At 37.7% G+C, this 22,834-nt stretch overlaps 1 protein-coding gene across 2 annotated transcripts in view; it reads right to left on the bottom strand.

Annotated features, from left to right (window-relative positions):
* Positions 1-22,834, bottom strand: part of ZNF407 (zinc finger protein 407) — a 339,779-nt gene that overhangs the window by 80,128 nt on the left and 236,817 nt on the right. For both annotated transcript variants that reach the window (XM_042869285.1, XM_042869286.1), the window contains exon 8: positions 14,919-15,097. In XM_042869285.1, the coding sequence (XP_042725219.1) occupies positions 14,919-15,097 (179 nt within the window). The remainder of the gene's footprint in view (positions 1-14,918; positions 15,098-22,834) is intronic.

A 22,834-nucleotide genomic window follows, 5' to 3' on the forward strand; every position in this document is an offset into this window, starting at 1 on the left:
TAGGATGTAAACTGTGCTTTTGATCAGGGACCACAAAATGTTCATATCTCAGCTTCAATCACATATAATCGCACAAGATTGCTATAGAGTGGAATTATGATTACAAAATTGTGATTTGGGTTACATACACACACATAGGAGTGGGACCTTCCCACCTCTGCCTGCAGTACCCAGAACCAGAGCAATGAAAGAAAGATGGGGACAAACATTCTTGAAAATCATGATTGCTCTTTCCTTTTTTAAGCTCAAGGAAGTGTTGGGACAGATGCTGCAACTCTTACAAGTGTCTCTTGGAAAAAAAAAAAAAATACTGTGACAGAGATGACATTTACTTTCCTTCATTCATGATTTTATCAAAAAAACCCTAAGATCTAGCTGTTAAGATGGAGGAGGAATTACAGATTAATTAATCAGGATTTTTAAAAGTGCACTTAGCACAATGGATAAATTTTAGTCTGAAGATGATACAGCTCAAAATTCTAATAAAGGATGAAATCTGAGATATAAAAATGAACAATAAAATCACATACTTTATATCACAAAAACAATAAAAGCCAACTGCTCTGTAACATTCCAGTCAATATAGCAATGCTATCAAATTTATAACTTTAGTAGAAAGGATCAAGGAAGTCTGAATAAATGATTTCATTAAGTACTCTAGCAAAGAATATTTGAGGAACTGTGGGTAAACAGAAATGCAACTTGTTAACTGAAGAAATAATACCGAAGAATTGTTAAGAATTAAATGCCAGGGCATGTCCTACAGACCTCTGGGGGCAAGTACAGTATTTACCCAACAACAAGGTTTCCACATGTCCCATATGAGGGGCATCACGTACACTATGCGGGGTGGTGAGCAAGGCTGAGTGGGGCTGGCAATACTTATAGCCTCCTCCCAAAAACATCTCACTGTGAGTATTCCACAGAAGGCACTTCCCCCTGCCCCTCTAATAAGTAGGTAACACTCTGGAGATTTTAGCCAGTGGCTTCCAACAGCACCAGCTTTGCTTTGAAGCACAAAGGCCTTCATACTCTCACTTCCCCACTGCACAGCAGATGGGCCAGAGGCAAACCCGCTCTGATGCAGGGGCTGCACTGCTGCGCTAATGGGATGCAGTTCCCTGCTTCTTTGGGGACTGCTAGCCCAGGCTAGCCCCTTGGTGCTGCAGCTTTGAAGTTCCCACACTCTGGTTTTAACAGCCTGGATTTAGCCCCCGGGAGTGCTCTGCAACGGGCTCCCAAACAGTACCCATTTCCATCCAGGGCAAGAAGAGCTGACACATGGGCACCTCTAATCACACATGCCTCCAGCCCTGTCCCCAAAGAGCAATAAAACTGCATTGCTGCCACTTACAATCACCAGTGCAAATTTCATGCTCAAAACAGAGCTTTTTTCTATTTCCCATTCTGATTCTTGATGAAACATTTCGCTACCTGAATGTTTTTGTAACTAGAAGTATGGTGCTTTCAAAGTTATTTTGCTTTTATACCTTCACTCCCATCTGAAATAACAGGTAGCAATTTCTGGCTCACGTTGGCTTTTTTCACACAGAGATATCAGCAAATAATACCTTCTGCCCTGGAAGTTGCAGGCATGCTCTGCAGTGCTGCTGCAAACACACATGGTGCATGCACAAGGTGTTCAAGACGGCGTTACCATACACGAATCCTAATCCGATGGACCACATCGTATCCTGTATCTGAAGATCAGTGAAAAAGCCTAGGGAACGCGAGCAGAATTTGAATTCTAAGAATTGCTTGCACTCTTGATTTTCCTTGCTACTATACATAGATGCTATAAGGAGGGCCACAATGCTGCACTGGCCATTAACACGAGTAATCATTCCGTGAGCTGCAGCCTCCAATTACCTATTTTCTTCCTTATCCCTTAGTTTTATATCAAATTTGTGTGTGGTGAGGTCTATAATAAATTAATTTTATTTACTCGGAGAATGATAATGATTTAAGCAATGCAGTCCTCTCATGGTTATGCAATCTAAGATAAATGTACGGCTTTGGTTGTGTATTACTGGTACTAAAGTTTAATTACATTATGAATTAATTCCACAAAATCATTTGTTAAAATCAGTTAACAACCTAACATATCAACCATTACCTGAGGTAAGCACCAATTTTGGGGGTGAAGGCTTTATAAACTATAACAAACAGTTTGCAGCAGCGATATTTAATTTTTAAACAATGAAATAAAGTGTTTGAAAACCCTTCTGTCACTGAGCTGCCACCCGGAGCTGCAGCCTGGAAGTCACTGATGGACACCACACAGCCGCAATGCTGTTGGCACCTGGCTGTGCAGAAGGTTAAAAACACGAGGACGAAAGGGGTGAGAGAGATGTAAAAAGGCAGGCAGAGCATGCTGCCGCTGAATGCGTGCCATTTCAGAGTCATAATTTAAAGCGATCAGAAGGGGGAAAAATGAAGCACAATAAAAATGGAAAATGTTAGATTAATGACACAGTCATTAAAATAAAAAAGGTGGAGTTATATGAGGAATGGATCTTATTTGAGTTATTGAAATTAAACAAGTTATTTTAACAATCATTTTAAAAATCACATTTTACTAAGCTCAACGGAGGAAGGCAAAAAAAAATAAAATAGGAATCTTCATGGGAATATTTCAAATTGTCACTGGTTTTAAAACAATGATTTAAGAATTTCTCTTGTATCTTCCCTTTCAATTTTAGAATTTTAGTTGCCATATATTATAATGGTATTTTAGCTATAAAAGTAGTTTTCCACTCACTGTTCTCTTGCCTTTCAAGGAGACAAACAGTTTTTCTTTCCTCTAAATGAGCACAATAAAATGGGTAAGCTGTCTGGGGAAAAGGAAGCCAGACAAACTGGTGGTATAAAGCTCCACAGAAAACTGCAGTACAGACAAGAGAGGCGATCTAAAGCATGTTTACTGTATGCCACACAATTCATTCTACCGGTCAGGTTAAAATAAGAGTTTCTAGCTGCTGAATTATCATCAGGTTCTGTTCAAAACCAAACCCATCGTTGCTGAGAAAAATCTGCATGCAAAACTAAACATAAAAAAAATAGTCTTCTGCAGGGTGTATTCTTTAAACAGGAATTCTTAAAACATGGGGCTGGATCTGGCCCCCATTGCTCACAAACCTCCCTGTGCAAAGTCTTTGTACAACTGTATGTGTTTTAGTAGACTAATTTTTAGCACACCAGCAAGTATTTTTCTGTCTTTTTGAAAACCTTCTGGAAATATCAATAGAACTATCAGTTATGTAGAAGTTGATATCGAGAGTCAGCTAAATGAAAAATAGAATAAAAATGCAAACTGGGGATGCATTTAGAAGAACCAAAGCTTTGCAAGATTTTCCTCTCCCTAGTTGATGTAAGCAAACCAACTGATTGTCTTTCTGTCAGGCAAATCTTGATGGAGATAAATGTAAAGGCTGGAGTGCACGCCTAATTTTTACACACAAGCTGCAACCAGACCATGGATTTATGCTTCAAGGCAACCAGATTTCTCCTGGCGTACACTTAAACAATGCTGTTGCACTCAGTCCATCTTGTTTAAACGTCTCTAAAACCAAACACAGGCTCTGCTCCCTCCTCCTCCCTGTCTAATTATATACTTTTTTGTTTGAAGAAGCGAGCCCTTTATTGCTCATAATTTCAGCTATCACTTGCTTGGGCACCTTCTACAGATCAATAGCATGTAGTTAAGTGGATGAAAAGGCTAAATGTGATTGTCATTTGCAATGCAAGGATGTGTGTTTTTTTCACCCTTAAGCTCTCAAGCACAGTGCTTGGGTTTCGTTTTAGAATGCAAAACTCCTGTTCCAGGTACATAGTAGCTGCACATACAAAGCCTTTTGTCTTAAATTAAATATCTGTCATTTTTTAAACCCAGAATACTGGCATAGGTTATAATAAAAACTAGCACCCAACCTGTAATTTTACAGATTCCATTGCTGGTGGCCATACATCTTTGATGGCAAAACTACATTGGTTGTAGCGCCATAAAATCAATAAATATTAACCTTTTCTGACACTTTCTGTACGGATGCTTTATCAGTCGCTGTCAGGTGATAGAACAGGCAGTGATGTACTGTATTTTTCAGCCACGATTCCATACCAAACTAAGAAATCAATGCAGATTAGCAAGCCTTTAAATAGAAAAATTGCCAAAGAAGTTTTGGTTCCGATAAAAATTAAGCCAAATCATGAAAATACAGAAATTTGTCACATATACTTTCAGCAATGTATGAAACTACTTTACTTATATGGCAAAATGAGTGTGCTTGAATGCAATAGATGAAATAAAGTCAGTTTTAGGTTTCGTGATATATCTATTACAGGTTCTACCTTACAAAATTAAACACCTACCCAAATTCCATCTCCCAATATCATCAGAAACTCAGTATCGCTTAGAAATTCACAGTCCTTACTTTGCTGAAGGACATTCATAACAGTTCAACACACTTAAAACCTCATTTCTGAACGATAAGAGTGAAAAATAAAAGTTTACCAGAAAATGAAAATAAGCAATTTAAGTTATCACCTACCTCATGTAACTGGAACAATAACTGCCTTTAGTTCTAAGCATCTTAGAAGCCTAAAGCTTTCAATTGTTGGAACACATCTCGCTCTGTACAATCCATACCGTAGCAGAGGGTAATGTTTCAGCACAACACAACAACATGCAGACTGGTAACTTGGCCTGGCTCTATTTCTTTCTATTCTCAACACTGCATTTTCTTATACCCAACACTGTACTTCCTCACCAGAACTTCAGAAATCATGTTTATTTATTCTTTTGAAAATTTTAATTATAAATATAAAAGAATCAGATAATGTGTGCTTTCCAAAACAAATCAGACTTACTAAAAAAAAGCTTAGAATACGTCCTCTAAACACTCTTAAAAAAAAAGAAACCTGGTAGTAAGTATGTGACCTATGCCTTTAAGTGCTAATAGTTGTCTACTTACATTCAGAAATACATGAAAAATGAGGACTAGTTTGGTTTAACTCAGTCCACATAGACAAAGTCTACTAGAAATTCTCTCTTTCTTCTTTAAATCTACTTCCACGAATTTTTCTCATGTAAGTGTATATGTAACAATTACCACTTCCTGGAAATACGAGACAGAATGTGAAAAACTAAAATAGTAAAAGAAAACAGCTGATAATAATGCTTACCAATATTTATACATGGATATCTTGTGAAGCCTATGAAACGGACACAACCACATTCAGAAAAACAGAACTGCTTTGAGAAATGTAGTGTAACGCTATATTATGTTAGTAAGAGTTAAATTAAAGTATACTTAGAGCTTTACAAAAACACATTACATTTTAAACTAAGGTACAATTTCTTTCTATAACAAACCTATTTCTACATTTTCCAAGGACACCCATTTTTCTGCCCATCGGCATCAGAAGAAATCGGACCACAAATACATTGATTTTCTCCAAAAAATACTGGAGTAAATAATTGAAACATCTTAGTTTACCTCTTTAACATTTTTATGAAATAAAGGTATTTATTTTCAAAATTCTTATGAAGTAAAAACAGCTGCACTTTTAATTTAAGCAAAGGAAAAGTATACAGACTGATAAAAAAAAAGTTTTGTAAAAATTCTAAACAGATCATAGAATGACAGAACAACTTGGGTAGGAAGAGCCCTCAAAGCCCACCCCATCCCATGCCATAGGCATGGCTGCCTCCATGAGCTCAGCTGCCCAGGGCCCCATCCAACCTGGCCTTGAGTGCCTCCAGGGATGGGGCACCATAGCTTCTGGGGGCAGCTATTCCCTCCCCTTTCCATTTCTAGTGAGAAGATGATAACAGAGCTGAAATACTTTCTGAATGATTTGTCCCAATCTCTCCACTCAGCACACATCAAAATATCATTAGTTCTCTCTGCTTTCCTGAGATCCTCAAACACTTTACTTTGCTCACAAGTTGTATTGATTTACTCTCTGTGTAGCAAGTATCCCCAACCTGACCAAATCCTTCTGCAATTGATGCGTCCTTTCCATTGTCCTCTTAGAAGTGTTCTGAAAACATCTACATTGCAAATACATACCCTGAATCTGAAATCTATGTTAAATAAAAAATGTTTCCCTAAAAATTTTCAGTGTCTCTTGAGACAACTAGATGACCAAGGTTTTATCTTTCCCCCTCCCCCATCAATAAATAATTCCATCTCAAAAGTTCCCTCTGAATGCTATCACTTCAAAACAGACCAATTCTTCTAAATCTTTGACAAACTTTGCTCTGAAAAGTTTTACCTGCTATTACTGTTTAGACTAAAAAGTACCATTTTGGCAAGTCACGAAGGAGGTCAAGACATAGCTTAGATTGCCATACGGTAGTCTTTTTAACATTTTAAGCATGTTGACCACCTCTGCAACACCATTATATTTCTAAAAACCATACAGCAACAAACTATTTTCAACATACACTGGTTGATAAGGAAACTCCAGTTTCTGAAAAAAAGTCTAGGTTTCTAAATTCTAAGTTGAAAAGTAGTCAATCCTTCTAGTACCTAAAAAATCCTCTTAAGTAGTGTGCAGAAACCTGTCCAGCAGCTTTGCTCCCAGTGTCTTGCACAACTACTTCTCACAGCCCATATCTCTATAGAAGCAGCAATGTCTTTAACCCAGTATTGCGGAGCTCAGTCAGTAATTTGTATTATCTGTAGCCCCAAAGTTTTCATTTATACTCAGGTTCCCATGTGATTTACATGAAAACTGCATTCACTTTAAGGTCCTTTCGTATTATCAGTGAATACTATATGAAAGTCAGACTGCAGTGGCTCAGAGAAGGAACACACCTGTATTAGATCTGCAGCAGTTTTTGTACAGCTAATTTCTTTGATGTGAGATATTGATGAGCATGCACTGTTTCCAATAAATGCAAGACCTGAATAAAATACCTTAAATTCAGAAGATGTACATTTATCTTCCCATTTAGAACCAGGGTTTATAAACTAGTTGACACGTTGGGAGTTAGAGATAATATCTGCCTCTGTTTTTTTGACATGATTCAAGAATTACAGAGAGTCTGCATGCAATGTATTTACACGATGGTTTCATACCATGCTCTTCTATGTTCACCAAGAAACTGAAACAATCTTTCTTCTGTGAGACTTCTACCTATCTTCATTTCCTTTAGTGCAAACAGTTACAGACAAGCTCCTCTTTGAATTGATAATTTTTTAGAGGTCATTCAGCCCATAATTTCAGGTCCTAGTCACTATCCTGATGGTCCTTCTTAGGAAATTGGACCCAGTGGGAACGTTTTTTCCTTCTGCTTAGTCTATGGGTCAGCATTTTCCTTCCCTTGTACTTCTTAATTCCCTTAAGTGGCAATTATTTAAGGCACAGTTAGAAAAGGTGCAATCTACATTCATCCAATAAAACCTAAATATTAAAAAGGACAGAAAAATCCAGCATGGTTACTAAGGATATATGGGAGAGCATTTAGCATTTGAAAGGTACCAAAGACCCGGTAAATGAAAAGATGGGAAAAATTATGAAGAACTATTGGAAGTAAAGTAGAAATTAGAAGAAGTACAAAAGAACACGTGTACCAGACAGACAAGGCATCCCTGCTTGCAAAAGGTCAAGATCCAAGATGCCACGTCAAGAAATTAATGGAATGTCGGTGCAGCATATGTTGGATCAATGAAAGCAAACAAAAAGAAAGCCCAAAAGAAATTTTAAAAATCAGCATGGAATGCCAATGATTTGTGATTCATTGGAGCAATTACTGTTGAGGGCTCTTCTCCTCACTAATGACTTGATCTAGTAAAGTACACAAGTAATGCTTGATTCAGTCCTTCTGTATCTAACATTATCCACATATATTTAAACATTTCTGATTGCAAAATTACTTAATATTATTTTTTCCATTTTGTGTAGCAGCAAAATTTTCTGATAAACAATTCTGTAATTAAAAAAAAAAAACAGAAAATTGAGACAATGGCTTGCAAGTAAATCAAAAGAGACTTGCATATAATAATCATTTAAATGATTTATTAGGAGCACACTCTTTCTGTGCATGTTGTTGAGATGCTGGTAGCACCTCAGATGCAATAGCAAATTTAGTGCCCACTAAATAATGAATAGCCACATTGACAAAGGCCAACAGGTGGTGGTATTATGTAGGCAGAGTGAACTCTGGTATATCGTCACACTGAAATATAGTGTGCTCTCAGGTCTTGCAAGTACATTTTAGTTCAATCCTCCAAGTAATCACAGAATAATAGAATCACCAAGGTTGGAGAAGACCTCTAACATCATCCAGTCCAACTGTCCACCTATCACCAATATTTCCCACTAAAACCTGTCCCTCAATAATTAGTTTGTAATAGGGATGATGCTTATAAAACTCTGTATAGATATTTATATTATACATACACAGGGGTAAATAAATTCACAGCACATTTCAATAATATTATATATTATCTTACAAATAAGCATTTCCATTCTCCACTTTCCATCTTACACCTTGTGCTTGCCTTAATAAACACAATTACTGAGAGCTTTCTTAGGACCCGAGCATAACTTCCCTGGATGATACACTAAGAGATCTACTCTTACAAGGATTTCTCCTCATAGGAAAAGAAATTAAATTTTATGGGTGGACAATCTCCAGACTTAAAAACATCCTGCATAACTCCTGCACAATATACATCTTTACTTTCTAATGCTTCTGCAAAGTTCATCATTATTTTTTATCTCAAACGTTTTCTTGATGAGCCTAATGTATTGCTTATGTTTATCTCAGAATTTTTATATATTAATATTTGAATACAAGTGTTTCATATTAATACTTAGATTTGCCACATACCAATATGCATAGTGTTTTTTCCTGGCAGAATTCAATACTTTGCCTTCCTACATGCGCTACCTCATCTTGAGGGACTTCGACTTCTCTAATTTAATATTTAAGCCTTGCTTTAAAAGTTTTATGTTAGGATATTCTATTTTTAGCAGAAAATAGCCAATAATACATCTCATGTTCTTCATGAAGGTTTTAATATCTATCAGTGTAATTACTCCAAGTAATACCTTGGAGTAAGATTACCTCCTTTTCATCAGCAAACCTGACATCCCTGCAAAGGCAACAGTCTTTGTGAACACAAGTAGGGAAGCAGTATGTGGCTACCAGCATCATGCAATGGATTACAAATAATTTTCAAAGCAGACCTCTATCTATCTGATGATCTTTTGAGGGTAGATACAAGGCTGGCTTTAGGACTCGACACAGGAATGTGTTCTGATTTTTGGGTGTTTCTGTGCGGAGCCAGGAGTTGGACTCAATGATCCTGAAGGGTTCCATATATTCTATGATCTTACGATTCCAAAACTGATGAGAATTTCTGTTCTCATCTTCTGCACAGCTAGCACCCAGGTGAGGCAAAGTGTTCCTTCCCCAGGAACAGGAAAGCACAAGGAAGAGCGATAGGAAAGCAGATACGAGCTATCACAGAATCCTATCCCCCAGATTATTTATTTAGACACAGGCAAGGAAACTCTAACAGGTCACTCTGGAAGAAAATTAGCTACCTATAACAAATTGGGATGGTCCTTCAGAGAATAAAGAGGGGCAGGAAACTCCCTGAGCAGGGGGATGTGGGCAGAAAGGCATTAACAGAATGTCAGATTACAACTATGAGTGTCATTGGTGCTACAGATCACAAAAAGTACTTGTGTAATGAACCGACAGCACAAAATCAAATTTTCTGATAGAAAAACAGTGCACGATGTGACAAACATAACCTTCCACTGATCAAAGGCAGTAAGGGAAGTTCCAGACTTCGGTCTAGACAAAAAATTCCCTTTTTCTTAAAATCATATCCCAAACATTTTTTTCCAACTGAGATTCATTCCTTCACTCATTTGAGAATAGTGTTCACTTAATGCAGTATTACTAATGTTAACAGTGGTGGGTTTTTTGCATGTTAGATGATGTAATATTTGCATCAAAATACTTCAGCACTCTCATGTCACTCAGCAGCACTAAATGCTGACTCCTCAGGAAAAGCAGCTGAGGAACCATGAAATGAACAACAAAGGCCTTCTATAGGAGTAGCAAAAGCTACATATTAGACAAGGAAAAAAAAATAAAATCATATCTTTCTTCATGTCAGTGGCTACCTGGAAAGTACCAACTCCATGGTCATGACCACCAAGATAGAGACAGCGGCTAGGGAAATTCTTCCAGGCATACAATGCCTCCTAACAGAAGACAGATATAAAAATAATCAAAATGACTCCCGTTTCAGTTTTTTTTTTTTTTTTAAAATGTAGATTAATTTTCCCTGAAACACAATAATACTTAATCTACATAGGTTACAAGGAACCTAGCTTTCTCCTTTACAAACAGCAAATCACTTATACTAGGTTTTTATTTCAAGCACACACTAAAATTATTATTCTTCACAAAAGAGGAAAGGGAGTGTCTGCCAATCAACATGACATGCTATTGAAAGACTGGCACTAATAGCTATGACAAGAGCAAACCTGTTTGAAGCAGAGCTGCTGCTGCTTTTCTTTTTCTATTTTTTTTTTTTTTTTTAAAAGATATCAGCTATCAAAAATAATGTTTTATCTGACTAACAATCCAAGCAGTATTCCTACAGAAAAGGCTTCTACCTGATTTGCTTATATCTAGCAATGGCAGATTCTTAATATTGATTTAAATTACAGCATTTGAAGAATGTTTTATTTAAACTGTGATAAAGACTAAGAGCAGAACTATATCAAGACAAAGTTTAATATGCTTTCAAATAAAATTGTTTATCCATTCTTTGGAGGCTTTACTTAATGTCTGAAATAAGTGTCTGCACAAGGAATTAACTGATTCGTATTTCCATGATTTCACCCATAGCATTCACTGAATTTATATTTCTGTGGCACGATGAATTCAGAGAATATAACAGTAAACAAAGACTATTATTTTATTTTTCCTAATTTGCTTCCAACTTTATACTTCCTACTAAAGAGTCAGAGGTTGTAAAAAGATAAGGGAAAAAATAAATTTGAAATAGAAAATCTCTAGAACACTGGTATAATTGATATATTATCAGTTTATGTGCGTCCAATTCACATTCTGAATAAGTCTGCAGTTTCCACTTGGTAATACAGTTATACCTTGATAAAATCACATAATAGATCACACCATAACTTTTAGCAATCAATTTTTTCTCTTAATAATTTGATAAATGTAGCTGTCAAGTGGGATAAAGATCACAATTTTATTTGGGATTAACTATTTGAACTTTCAGAATTCCGTTCATGAATATTGCAACTGTTACAACTGATAGCATCACAATTTGGTCCCTTGTTGATGATGTAATCAGGTTGCAGCTTGCTGGTACGGCTTGCTTTCTCAAAAGGTAAAGAAATGGAAAGAGGAAAGTGTGGAGGCACAGCCTTTTGAAAACTGAACTTCAAAAAAAGTTCAAAAAATATTTTTCAAACTTATGAATAAAAGTGATTTTGCTGTAAACTTCCCTTTTTTCATTGTTCTCTGGCAAGAGCTAAAACTGTTCTCCCAAACTAAAAAAAGAGCAGGAGGCAGGCCTGGCTTGCTGAACAGATGCTTAATTGACCTGTCGTTTTCATTTATGTCAGACTTCAGAAGCCAATAACAAAACATGAGTATTGCCAAACAGAAGAGCAGAATTTCCTAGGAATTCTTCTAACACCTCTTAAAGTTAAAAATTTATCTGTTCCTATGCATTTTATTAAGAATTTAAAACTACATATCAGAGAGGAAGATATATCTATCAGATAGCCACAGGTACTTCAAGCTCAGAGAGAAGGAATTCAGTGTCGATGATGGGAATGTCATCTCCAAGAGGAAGACCACGCTGAAGAATTTACATGTGTCCTCAGCTATTCCAGCACCTACACACATGCACAGGTGGAACCCTTACCAACAGGCTGTTTTAAGACTTAAGAGCAGAAAGGACTATCAGATAATAGCCTGATTTCTGGTGCATCAAAGCCCATTAAATTATCTTAAATGAGTATTGCAGTGTGCCCAGCAACCTCAGGCCTACCTAAAAGCTATCTTCCAGGAAGGTATCCAGTTTTCCCAAAGTTCAAAGAAGTGGAACAGGGGAAATTTCTTCTGCTAGTTGCTGTCACAGCTCAATCAAACTCATATTTAAGTGTTTGCACCTTGTTTCTGATTTCAATTTGTCTGACTATGCAGTCAGTAACTATTTTTTTAGGTTTTTCTCAGCTAGATTAGGAGTAGCTCACGTCTGATATTTTCTCCCTGTGAAGCAACTCATACACTATAATCAAGTGTCTATCTATCATTTTGGTCATGAATTATGTAACTTTTCATGAGCACTAAGCCTTCAATCACCACGTAGGCAGCAAACTGCCAAAACACTATCATCATGATCTTTGTTCTGTGGATGCCCAACCCCAGAGACACCTATAATTTTCCACAGCAGCACAAGGCTCTTCCAAGCAGGCCCCAGAACAGGGCTGCACAGCAAAGGGATGTGGCTCATGCTTTTCCTTCTGCCAGGATCCAAAGGAATAAGCAATCCTCCACCACTGCATACTCCCAGAGGCAGACACGCTCAGAGCATGCTGGATAATTTGAAGGCTTCACAAGCGTAGGATTGCTTTCAAGGAAAGAATGGATGTACCAAAGAATACAATAAATTCATCTGCCTGCCTTGATTTTTTTTTCTTTTTTTAATTCATGAGAAATAGTTCATGACTCCTAATTCTAAATTAGCAGAACAGCTCCAAGTTTTCTGTTCGATGTCTTAAGCAGTTCCGTAATCACATAAGTGACTACAGCAAAGCCTTTTTTAAGCAGAAGTTTTTTGCCTTGAACTATGTCAGCATTGCATCTAATTTGCACAAGGGGAAACTCAGAGAATAAGCCCATTATAGTAATGCAGAAAAAAATGGGTTATTTTGGTATCCCAGAGCAGCACTCATTCTCAAGGATCATGTTCACTTTTAATACGAACTACTTCCGCAGCACAGAAATGATACAGAAAAAAAGCCTGATATTGTTGCATAACCTTCAACGTTATCAAAACAATAATTAGCAATCTGCTCCTCTTCTCTCCAAAGAACTTTTTGCGTTGCAGCCAGTTTAATAGCCACACAAGACCACTACGCAGTAGTGAGATGCCATGGTTTCTGCAGTGGAATAACGGAGATGTCAATCCATAGATATTTTTCTCTTTGGATATAAATAACACATCATAATAGTATCATAATGCCTATAAGACAAAAGCTCCTAAATGGCAAACATTTACTTCAAACTAAAATTATCACTACCAAGCAGTGCTGTTTGAAAGCAGAAAAAGTATTGAGAAAAGCAGCTGGAGAACCGATCTCTATCTTCTACCATAGGTACTGCTCCTTCTCTTGTTCCACTTGTCAAAGCAATGAGCAATTAATTTAGTTAGATACTGGAGTTTTGAACAAACAATGCACAGATTTTGAAGTTTTAGAAAAATGTCAGTAGTTGCACCAGTGTTACCTCTTTCACATACGAGAAAGGTATATTTGTCTATTGAAAGTGTTTTAGTTGTTATATTATCGTAAGTGAGATTATGACAGTGAGAATCCCATAGTGTCTGGATTTAAGCTGAGTTCAACGTTCATTCATGTTAGTTAGAACTATGGCAAAATGCAATCAGTTTTCTGACCTATTTTAAAATTGGTATTCTGCCAACTGGCACTTTTTTGCACATCCAGATATTATCCACCATATGCTGACATGACCTGATGATTGGTTCCAAAATGAAGTGGAATACTTGGCAAATAGAAATATATGGTACAAATTACACACTGCCTCTAGTCAGGAAAGTAAGCAGCCGTTCTGAGAAGAGTGAAAGGTTTTAAAATAACTTCAGCACACGCACTTGCATAGAGCTGAATGAAAGCTCCCTAGGTCATCTTCATCCCATGTACGTGACTCAAAAATTATGAAACAATTCCTCATAGAAGAAGATTCAAATCTGACAGAACAATACTAACAGCAAAACTTCAACAAAAGATTAATCTGCATATTAAGGAAGATTTGGCCCACAAAGCTTCTTCCTCCTCTGTTTGGGAAGAGTTTGTGAATTCCAAACACTTTCTTCTCACCATCTGTTCTTTCTTCCTCTCCTCTGACTTACCTATCCTCTCAGTGATGTCTAACTTATCTGCCTCTCCTGAATTAAGATAAAGTTTCATTCAAGTTTGCCATTGTTCCTAGCCTCCTCCCACTAAACTGTTTTCTCCCATTTTTTTGATCCAAAAATTGATTTTGTTGCTCTTCTGTTTTGAACTTCACAATCTCTGCAATATATAAATACATTTTTCCTAGGTAGAAAACATCCCAAACTTTTAATTCTGCTCCTAAAGCAATATCCTTTTTTGCATTCTTCCAGGGATTTTCTCATATACGCTCTCCAGTGTAAAGCCTCAAAACATACACGGAAGTTATTGTTAGATCTCTGCTGTTCCATATTCTTATGCTAAACACTGTTCTGTTGTAATGAAATATAGGAATTTTTGAAGCAGTACATTCCTTTGCCACTGTATTCCTAAGAGATTTTGGTTTTCTGTTCTTAGGGGTTTACTACATGTTAAAAAAAAAAACAAAAAAAAACAACTTTCCTAAAAATTTTCAACAAAATTTCAAGATGAGGCATTACCTTAACAGCACATTTCTGATGTTCACGAATTGAACTGTAAACCTTGCTTATGAAACACGAATGGATTTCAGTGCTTGATGCATGGCCATCACCCCCTGTGAAAACTTGCAGAGAACCAAACTCACTTTAAAGTCACGTTCTTCAAAACAGCTAGCTTTCTTATTGCTATCATTTAAGCATGCTCATTGTAGAAAAGCAAAGAATTTGTAAGCAAGAGAAGAATGACCTTACCAGCATGTAGGTACGCCAGATCAGGATTTTCAATATCTGGGTGCAGTTCTTTCAAGTGGTTACGGAACTCTACGGGGATATTGGTTCCATAGTCACATTTAGGACAGTTATACATTTTCACTCCCTCATGCTTTCCTGTATGCAAAATGTGCTTACGGATGTTTTCAGCACAGTTAGATCTAAAAAGCAACGGAAAAAAAAAAAAAAAAAAAAAAAAAAAAGGTTATATAATGACAATATAGATTTGTTCACTACTATCATTCAAGCTGAAAATAAAATCTAGTGATATAACAGAAGATGGGTTATCACTTGTTTTTCTTAATCTGCCCAGTTCTTGCATTCTTTTAAATTCTGACTGGAAGTTGTTCTTTGTATGAAAGCTCCCAAAGATTTTTCAGGTTAACTGAACAATACATTAGAATCAAAAGCATTTCAAAATGAACAGTTCCCACATTTGCAGAAGTCTTACTGTTTTTAATTTTCTAGATGGTAGTCAGTGATGGAGAGAAATTAAACAAAACTCTTTAACATAGCAAAACTGATGTCTGTGTTAACTATTCTGAGCCCTAGGCCCTGAATAAGCCTCTCTACTGAAATGCATAGATACCTATAGCATACCCAACTATACTCAGGTAAACCTGCCTTACAAAGTTCTTAAACTCTACAGGGATTTCTGCAAATGATTTTCTTAAGGATATTCCACAGACTTTTACCTCACCTTATTAACTTCTCCTATAACAGAGAAGTGAGCTGTTTACACCTCTTAGGTTGTGATTTACATCTGAAATACAGCTGTGCAATCAGTAAAGTTTTCATATATAAAAGTCAGAATATATATACAATTAGTTTTAAGCACTTCAATGAAATGCCTCCAATGATATTTCTGAGAAAAAGTGAATAGAAAAAGACTGTACAATTATTGTGTATATACAAAGAGGTCCACGATGTGACAGTAGTTTTTAATTTTCAGTCTTTAAAATGTTGGTCTTAATCAAAAATTTTGCAGTAGAATTTCCTACTTACTCAAAATCTGCAATAAAACCCACATATGGTATACTGCAATTTCATTTATTTCTAGCAGAAATAACCAACGATTATTCTTGAAATAACGGTCTACGTACGACAATTTCTTCTGTAGAATTCCATAGCACTAGACACTATTAGTTTTAAATTAAGAACATTAATTTAGCTCAACAGAAAAAAAGAACAGACAACCAAGCATTCATAAACACTCAGACAGTGGTAGTATTTTGAGCAACCAATTGTTTACTTGTCATTGTTACAAATATCACAGTAACGAGCACCTAAAAAAGGACCCCCATTATAAACTGGAAGTAGCAGCTTGAAGTTCTGTTGGAGTGCTTGTCTCTCCATTGGAGATGGTCATAGTAAAGATGATATCTGCCTTACGGTGCTGCCAAAGCTCACCCTCTGTCATCTCCATCTGCTATATACTAGTATAATGATCAGACTCCTAAGAATGTCAGGGAAGACACTTATGTTCACTGAAAAATACGGGAAATATTGGTCCTTGGCATCTTTCAGAATTCAGTCCTGAAAAAGTTACAGTGTTCATAAATGTTCTTAAAGTGGAACATGTATTTTATTAAAAAAATGGATAGCGTACACTGCAATGAAAGCAGGAGACAATCTGGTAACCTTCTATCATGGGTTATACTTTAAAGGGCAGTGGATTAAAGTAGAGCATACAAATCTGAAATAAAATATCTGTGTCCTTTTAGTTCAGCTCTCATAGTACGTTCAGGAAAGATAAAACTTTTTGCTTTGAAATATTTCTGTGAAATATATAAAGGATCTGTGGAAACCTATGTAAGAGTTGTGAAGAAAACCCAGTCTGTTCAAGTCATAAAAGGCCAGTCCTATCTCCTTTGATTTGTGAATTTGCTTCAGCCACTCAAATGGAGCAAGCCTAAAGTCTCATTTATTTAGCCATCAGTAAAATTCTGTGCCTAAACATGCCTACATACTGATATATCCATTGTGGGAAATCAAAATTAAAAAAAAAAAATTCTACTTTTCTATGTGACGAGCCCAGAAAGGCTTAATCAAAATGAGGAATTGAGATGGCCTCTCATATTAGGTTGCAATGCAGCAATTGAAATCATAAAGTAAACCAGGAAGGTAACAACTGGCAAACCCAAGCACTTCTGAAGCCAAGTGATACCCTTAAATACAACATGACAAAATTGTACTCCATATAAAATACTTTTTAATTATTCAATGCACTTCATCTGTTTTGTTAGCAATCCTCGAGTACAGTACAAATGTGTTATTATATGTATGACAAAAAAACCCCACCCAATTCCATGCATCTCCTATGACTAAACACAGAGCTCTGTGATTTTAAACAGCACTCTATTTTCATTACAGCTATGCCACGATAAACATCTAACTAAAATATTATACTAGTGCAACAGTGATGATAGTTAAACATTTGACAGGCTTTGTGCTATAAAATTAGCTTCCAGGAGTCTATAAACTTTGAGATAAAGATTCCCTTTGTTCTGAAATGTGGCAATGTAGAGCCCAGCACAAAGGAAATTGTTTGAATAAAGTCTGTCTGTTTTTGAGTTCCTCTCTATATTACAGCAGCAAACAAATAAAAGCATCTTTTGAAAATAATAAGCCTGTGTTCCAGTAAGGCTAAACCAGAGCAGAGCTTTTTAGTTAAATTATTATCATTATTTCTTAATGTAAGTATGCCTTTCTCCTTATGATCCATTTTGCATTTTCTAAATCAAATGTATGTATTTCTGGCAATTTTTCCACACTCTGAAATAACAGGAAGGGCACTCATTAGAGAGACTTAATTAGTTTGAAGCTATAGTCTGTGGGTTTGTATTTAATGCTAATGCAGAGAAGCAGAACTGAAATTTCTTTTTTCTAGTGTTACTCACATTTCTTATCAGAAATGAAGAAAGGTTTATGAGACAATACAAATTCAGTGACAATTCTATTATAGGGAAGTGGAAGACCTCTTGGTGTACTCTTTGGTATCCACTGCTGCACATGATGAAAGACGACATGAGACACTGCAGAAGAACTGGAAACATGAGGAGCTCAGCTCATACTTCCCATAAGGGCAACAAACCTGTTTGACTTCCTCTATCAAAGACTGATATATTGGGAAGGATATAGGTGTAATTCCCTCTGCATATAGCCAGGAGAGCTCCTGCATTCCTGTAAGGGACAGAACTGTGAAGTAAAGGAGACAGATAGCAGATTTCTCCTGAGAAATCCAACCATTGCTTATGAGTAACAGAACTTCTCTGTGGCTAAAGACAAAAAAAAAAAAAATGTTTTTTTTTTTTTTTTAAATCTGCAGCATTCTCCATATACTGATACATTCACATCATTGTCCTAACTGCACACTTATGTTGTCATTAGAAGCCCATTCCTACCAACCAGTTATTTGACTTTTGCTGCTCCTGACAAAGTAAGTACCAGCATATCAACAGCTGGTAATAACTTGTCCATTGTAAAATTTTGTTTCTACGGAATCACAGAATGCTTGATTGAAAGGGACTTCTTGTCCCTTTCCAAGAGGAGGGAGGTCATCTTATCCAATCCCTCTGCACAAGTAGAGCTAGCTAGAAGCCTCTGCCCAGGCCCATGGACTGGTGGCTTTTAAAGATCTCCAGGCAAAATACTCCACAATCTTCCTGGGAAAACTGTGCCAGTGCTCTCTTACCTGCACAGTAAATAAAATGTTTCCCAGTGTTCAGTGAGAACCTCTGGTGTTCCAGCTTGAGCCTATTGCCTCTTGTCCTGGCAGTAGGCACCATTGATATCTTCTTGATAACTTCCTGTCATTTATAAGATTTTATAAGATTCCTTTGAGCTTCTTCTAGGTTGAACCAGCTCTTTGAGCTTTAAAGCAGGTGAATGATGCTCCAGTGCCATTCCAGTGACTCTGGACAGTCCAGGAAGTTCATATCTCTCTTGTACTGGGAAGCCCACAATGGGATACATCACTCCAATGTTGAGTAGATGGCAAGAATCACCACTCATCACCTACCTACAATACTACTTTGAATGCAGACTAAATACTGTTAGCGTTCTTTGCAGCAAGGGCACATTTCTGGCTCATGTCTGCTTGGTGTCCAACAGGACTCCCAGGTCTATTTCTGCAGAGCTGTTTTCCATGTTCCCAGTGCATCCTGGTGCTTGGGGTTGATCCCACACAGGTGCAGAACTTTTCACTTTTCCTTACTGAACTTCAGGAGTTTCCTGTCCATCTCTCCAGCCTGCTGAGGTCCTTCTGGATGGCAACACAGTCCTGTGGTGTAGCAGTCACTCCTTCCAGTTTTGAGACACCCGAAAGCTTGCCAAGGGTAAATTCTGTCTCATCAATCCAGGTAATGAAGATGTTGAACAGGATTGAACCCAATACTGACCCTTGGGTTACACTGCTTGCCACTGGCCTCTGACTGGACTTTGTGCCACTGATCATCCTCTGATATTCAAGTTACTTCTGATGTCACTGCCATCTTCTAACCAAATCTCTGAATACTGATAACTGTTGAGACAGGAACAGCACACCACAGCCAAAAAAAAAAAAAAAAAAGCTGCCTAGGTATTGTAACAGCAAGTAATACTCAACCTGTAATGAATATCTCTGATGGCATTCGACCACAAGGCTCAAAGCTTATCTATAGTAGAGCCTAGAGTTAACTATTCCAAGGATGAGAAGAAATTGTTTCTTCAACTGCAAGCACAGTCACCATGCACAGAAGGTCAAGAAAGCCAAATGCTACATACCATAAACCTCAGTGCCCTCACATGCTCCTTAGCAGCATTTACCTACTTTGTGGAAGAGTACAGAGAAAAGTGGAAGGTTAGGAGAAGCATGAATTGACACAAAGTTTCGTCAACATGAGAAGTTTCAAAATTTACACTGTCTTCCCCCTTCCACTGTCTCTTTTATTTATCAGTTCTGTTACCAAAATAGCGCACTGTGCTAGAAGCACTAAGTGGAACATCTACAGGAAAAGGAGGAAAAAAACATGCCACCGGTACCAAGGTACAGGGCAAAAGTTCTCTTAACTGCTTTCCACCCTAATCACAGAATCTCAGAATGGTTTGGGTTGGAAAGGCCCTCAACACTCACCCCGCTCTACCCCCTGCCATGAGCAGGGCTGCCCTCCAGCAGCTCAGCTATCTAGGGCCCATCCAACCTGGCCTTAAATGTCTCCAGGGATGGGGCACCACAGCTTCTCTAGGCAGCTGTGCCAGCACCTCACTACTCTCTGAGCAAAGAATTTCCTCCTAATATTACATCAATACTTCCCCATTTAGTTCAAAAGCATTCCCAATAGCCCTATCAATAATATTTTTTGCTGTAAGGAAGAAAACACTGTTGTTCCTCTAATCCCTAGAAGTATGTAACAGTGCCTCTACTCAGCCATTTTCTCAATTGCATTGGCAAGCCACCGCCTGGATTCTTCAGTAAAACTAGGTCCTCCCCATTAGAAACAGCAGTACTATTAGGAGTTCCAGGATAAAAGAGCACAGATGTATACTCTGCAGGAAACATAAGCGAGAATTCTAAGTCAGTGGCAAGGAACTATGCGAGGAATTATGAGCCTTGGAACAAGTCCGTGCTGGGTGGAAACAGTCAGCCTGAAAGTCTGAGTTAACATTGGTCACTACTCCTGATCATCTCTCTTCCCTACCCTCTAGGACTCCTAGCCAGCCAGGGAACAACACAAGTGGTAAGAGAAAAGCCTCAGGCATCCCCTCCCCATGCAGGGTGGCTCAGCCCTTCTACTGGCAGGCAGAAAGGGATTGTGCTCAGTGCCTTCCCAGCCAGCAGTCTGGTCTAAACAGCCCATGTAAACAGCAGCGTTCAGCAGCCAGCTGCAACTGTGACGGTCCAAAACTGGAGGTATTTCTTGTCTTCATACTTTTTGGGGCATTTCTGAAAATAAAAAACCCTTGAGTTCAAAAAGCCTGCTATGTTAATTCTAAACTTGATCATCAATAGTATGAGTGCTTCTATAGTTTCTAAGGGTTTTGTACACAATAATGTATTAACATTGTATTCAACAACATGAAATATTAATTGTGAAATATAGCAGGAAACAATCTATTTTTATTAAGATGTTTGTCCCAATTTCAATTTCCTATTAGTAACTCTTCCATTATACAGTACCTGATGCTTTCAGAAAGGTGCTTGCTGTAAGACATGGAAACAGAAGGCTTTGAAGGTACAAATGAGGCAAAAAGTGTTAATTGTCTAACTATAAGTTTTAAAAATTTTAGCACCCTACAGGGATCACATTTGCACAACGTAAAGCTCTTTTGAAAAGATTTCTCCAGGACACCAGGTACAAACATCCTCATGCTGCAGAGAGATGCATATAACCTAAAGGCCTTCTGGCAGCTCCATGGATGTCACTATTTACAACATGAAAACAAACACAGTGATACAGCCAGCTGAGTTAAAAGATTGCTATTTTTTTCCTTCTAGTCAGTACGAATCAAGTTCACTCTACTACAGAGAGCATTCCGAAGGTCTTTTGCACTGTTTATACCTTGCTATGCAATATATGAGAAGCACACAAACGGCACTGTTTTGACTGAAGTACAGCAAACTCACTGCTTACCTTCTTTCAAAAATCCAAGCAGCTATGATGAAAACAAACTTCTCAAGAAAACAGTATGTGTCAAAGATTCCTCTCTGGTTAATAACTGAGGTGACTAACAAAAAATTGCAGGTGTTTTGCTTACAGGAAGTGCCAGCTAATTTGGATAACTGACTTTAGTTATTGCAGTTATGATTTTAACTAGAGAAGCAGAATCACAGATATCTCAAAACAAGGTCATAAAGAACATTTAGCTTGATCTCATGAACATTTCGATTCATAGAATGTTTGCCCAGTGATCCTTGCTTAAACCCTCACCCCGTTTGCTGTTAAAACATTATTTTCTGAGACACGCTGAAATCCAAAGGAATTCACTGTAATCATAGGCAAATCACACTGCAGTTAATCACTCTCACAATTCAACATATTCCTTACACTATGGCATCCAACTAACAGATGCTGCTGCATGTCTGACACTTGCTGCTCAACTGAAGAGCTCTCTGCTATCCAAACTCCTGTTGAAATTTCAGCTGAGCTACAGAGGCAGAGTTCTTTCCATTTCACTTTGGGAAATCACTAAGCTTCTCCTAAATCCTTTTCAATTGTAAACATCAATTTAAGATTTAAATACCAGAATGCATTTTGCACACATACTACACACACAGATGCTAGAATTTCCACTTTCTCAAGATTCTCAGCCAAGCCTGGATTCTGGCAGCTCCCCAGTACTCCTTAGCATGCCAAGAGCTCCTGTTCATTCAGATATATAGAGAACTTTCAGTTTCATGCAGCGTTGCTGCATCTAAAACCACCACCTTTCTTCTGATTTTATTTCTTAGTCACACTAAACTGCATAAAAACTGGCACTTGATAGAGTGATGGCATAATTCTATAAAGGGATGGAAAGTATCGCGATACTAGCAGGGTGACAAAGCCTTCAGCAAACGAGAATGAGCCCAAGTGCAGCAGCTGCAAAAATGAAGGAAGAAGAGCTGCTTACCACTGGAAAGACACAAATAGATAGGGATCTCCAACAAGAGACACCCTCACCTCCACTGCCAACCCTTAAATGAAGTCTAGGAAGGGGCGGATCCTGGCTCCACCCCTTCCAGTCACTCAGCTGCATTGCATGCACCTGAGCTCCTCTGAGTTGGCCCTGCCTTCCCACCAGGTGCTCAGTTGCTGTTTCAAGCTATGACTTAGCATTTCCACCACAGATGTAAGGGATGTAAGGGATGTAAGGGATGTAAGGGATGTAAGGGATGTAAGGGATGTAAGGGATGTAAGGGATGTAAGGGATGTAAGGGA

The sequence above is a fragment of the Lagopus leucura genome, unplaced genomic scaffold, assembly GCF_019238085.1.
Source record: "Lagopus leucura isolate 7727_CA_CO unplaced genomic scaffold, USGS_WTPT01 Super-Scaffold_100002, whole genome shotgun sequence".
NCBI classification, from domain to species: Eukaryota; Metazoa; Chordata; class Aves; order Galliformes; family Phasianidae; genus Lagopus; species Lagopus leucura.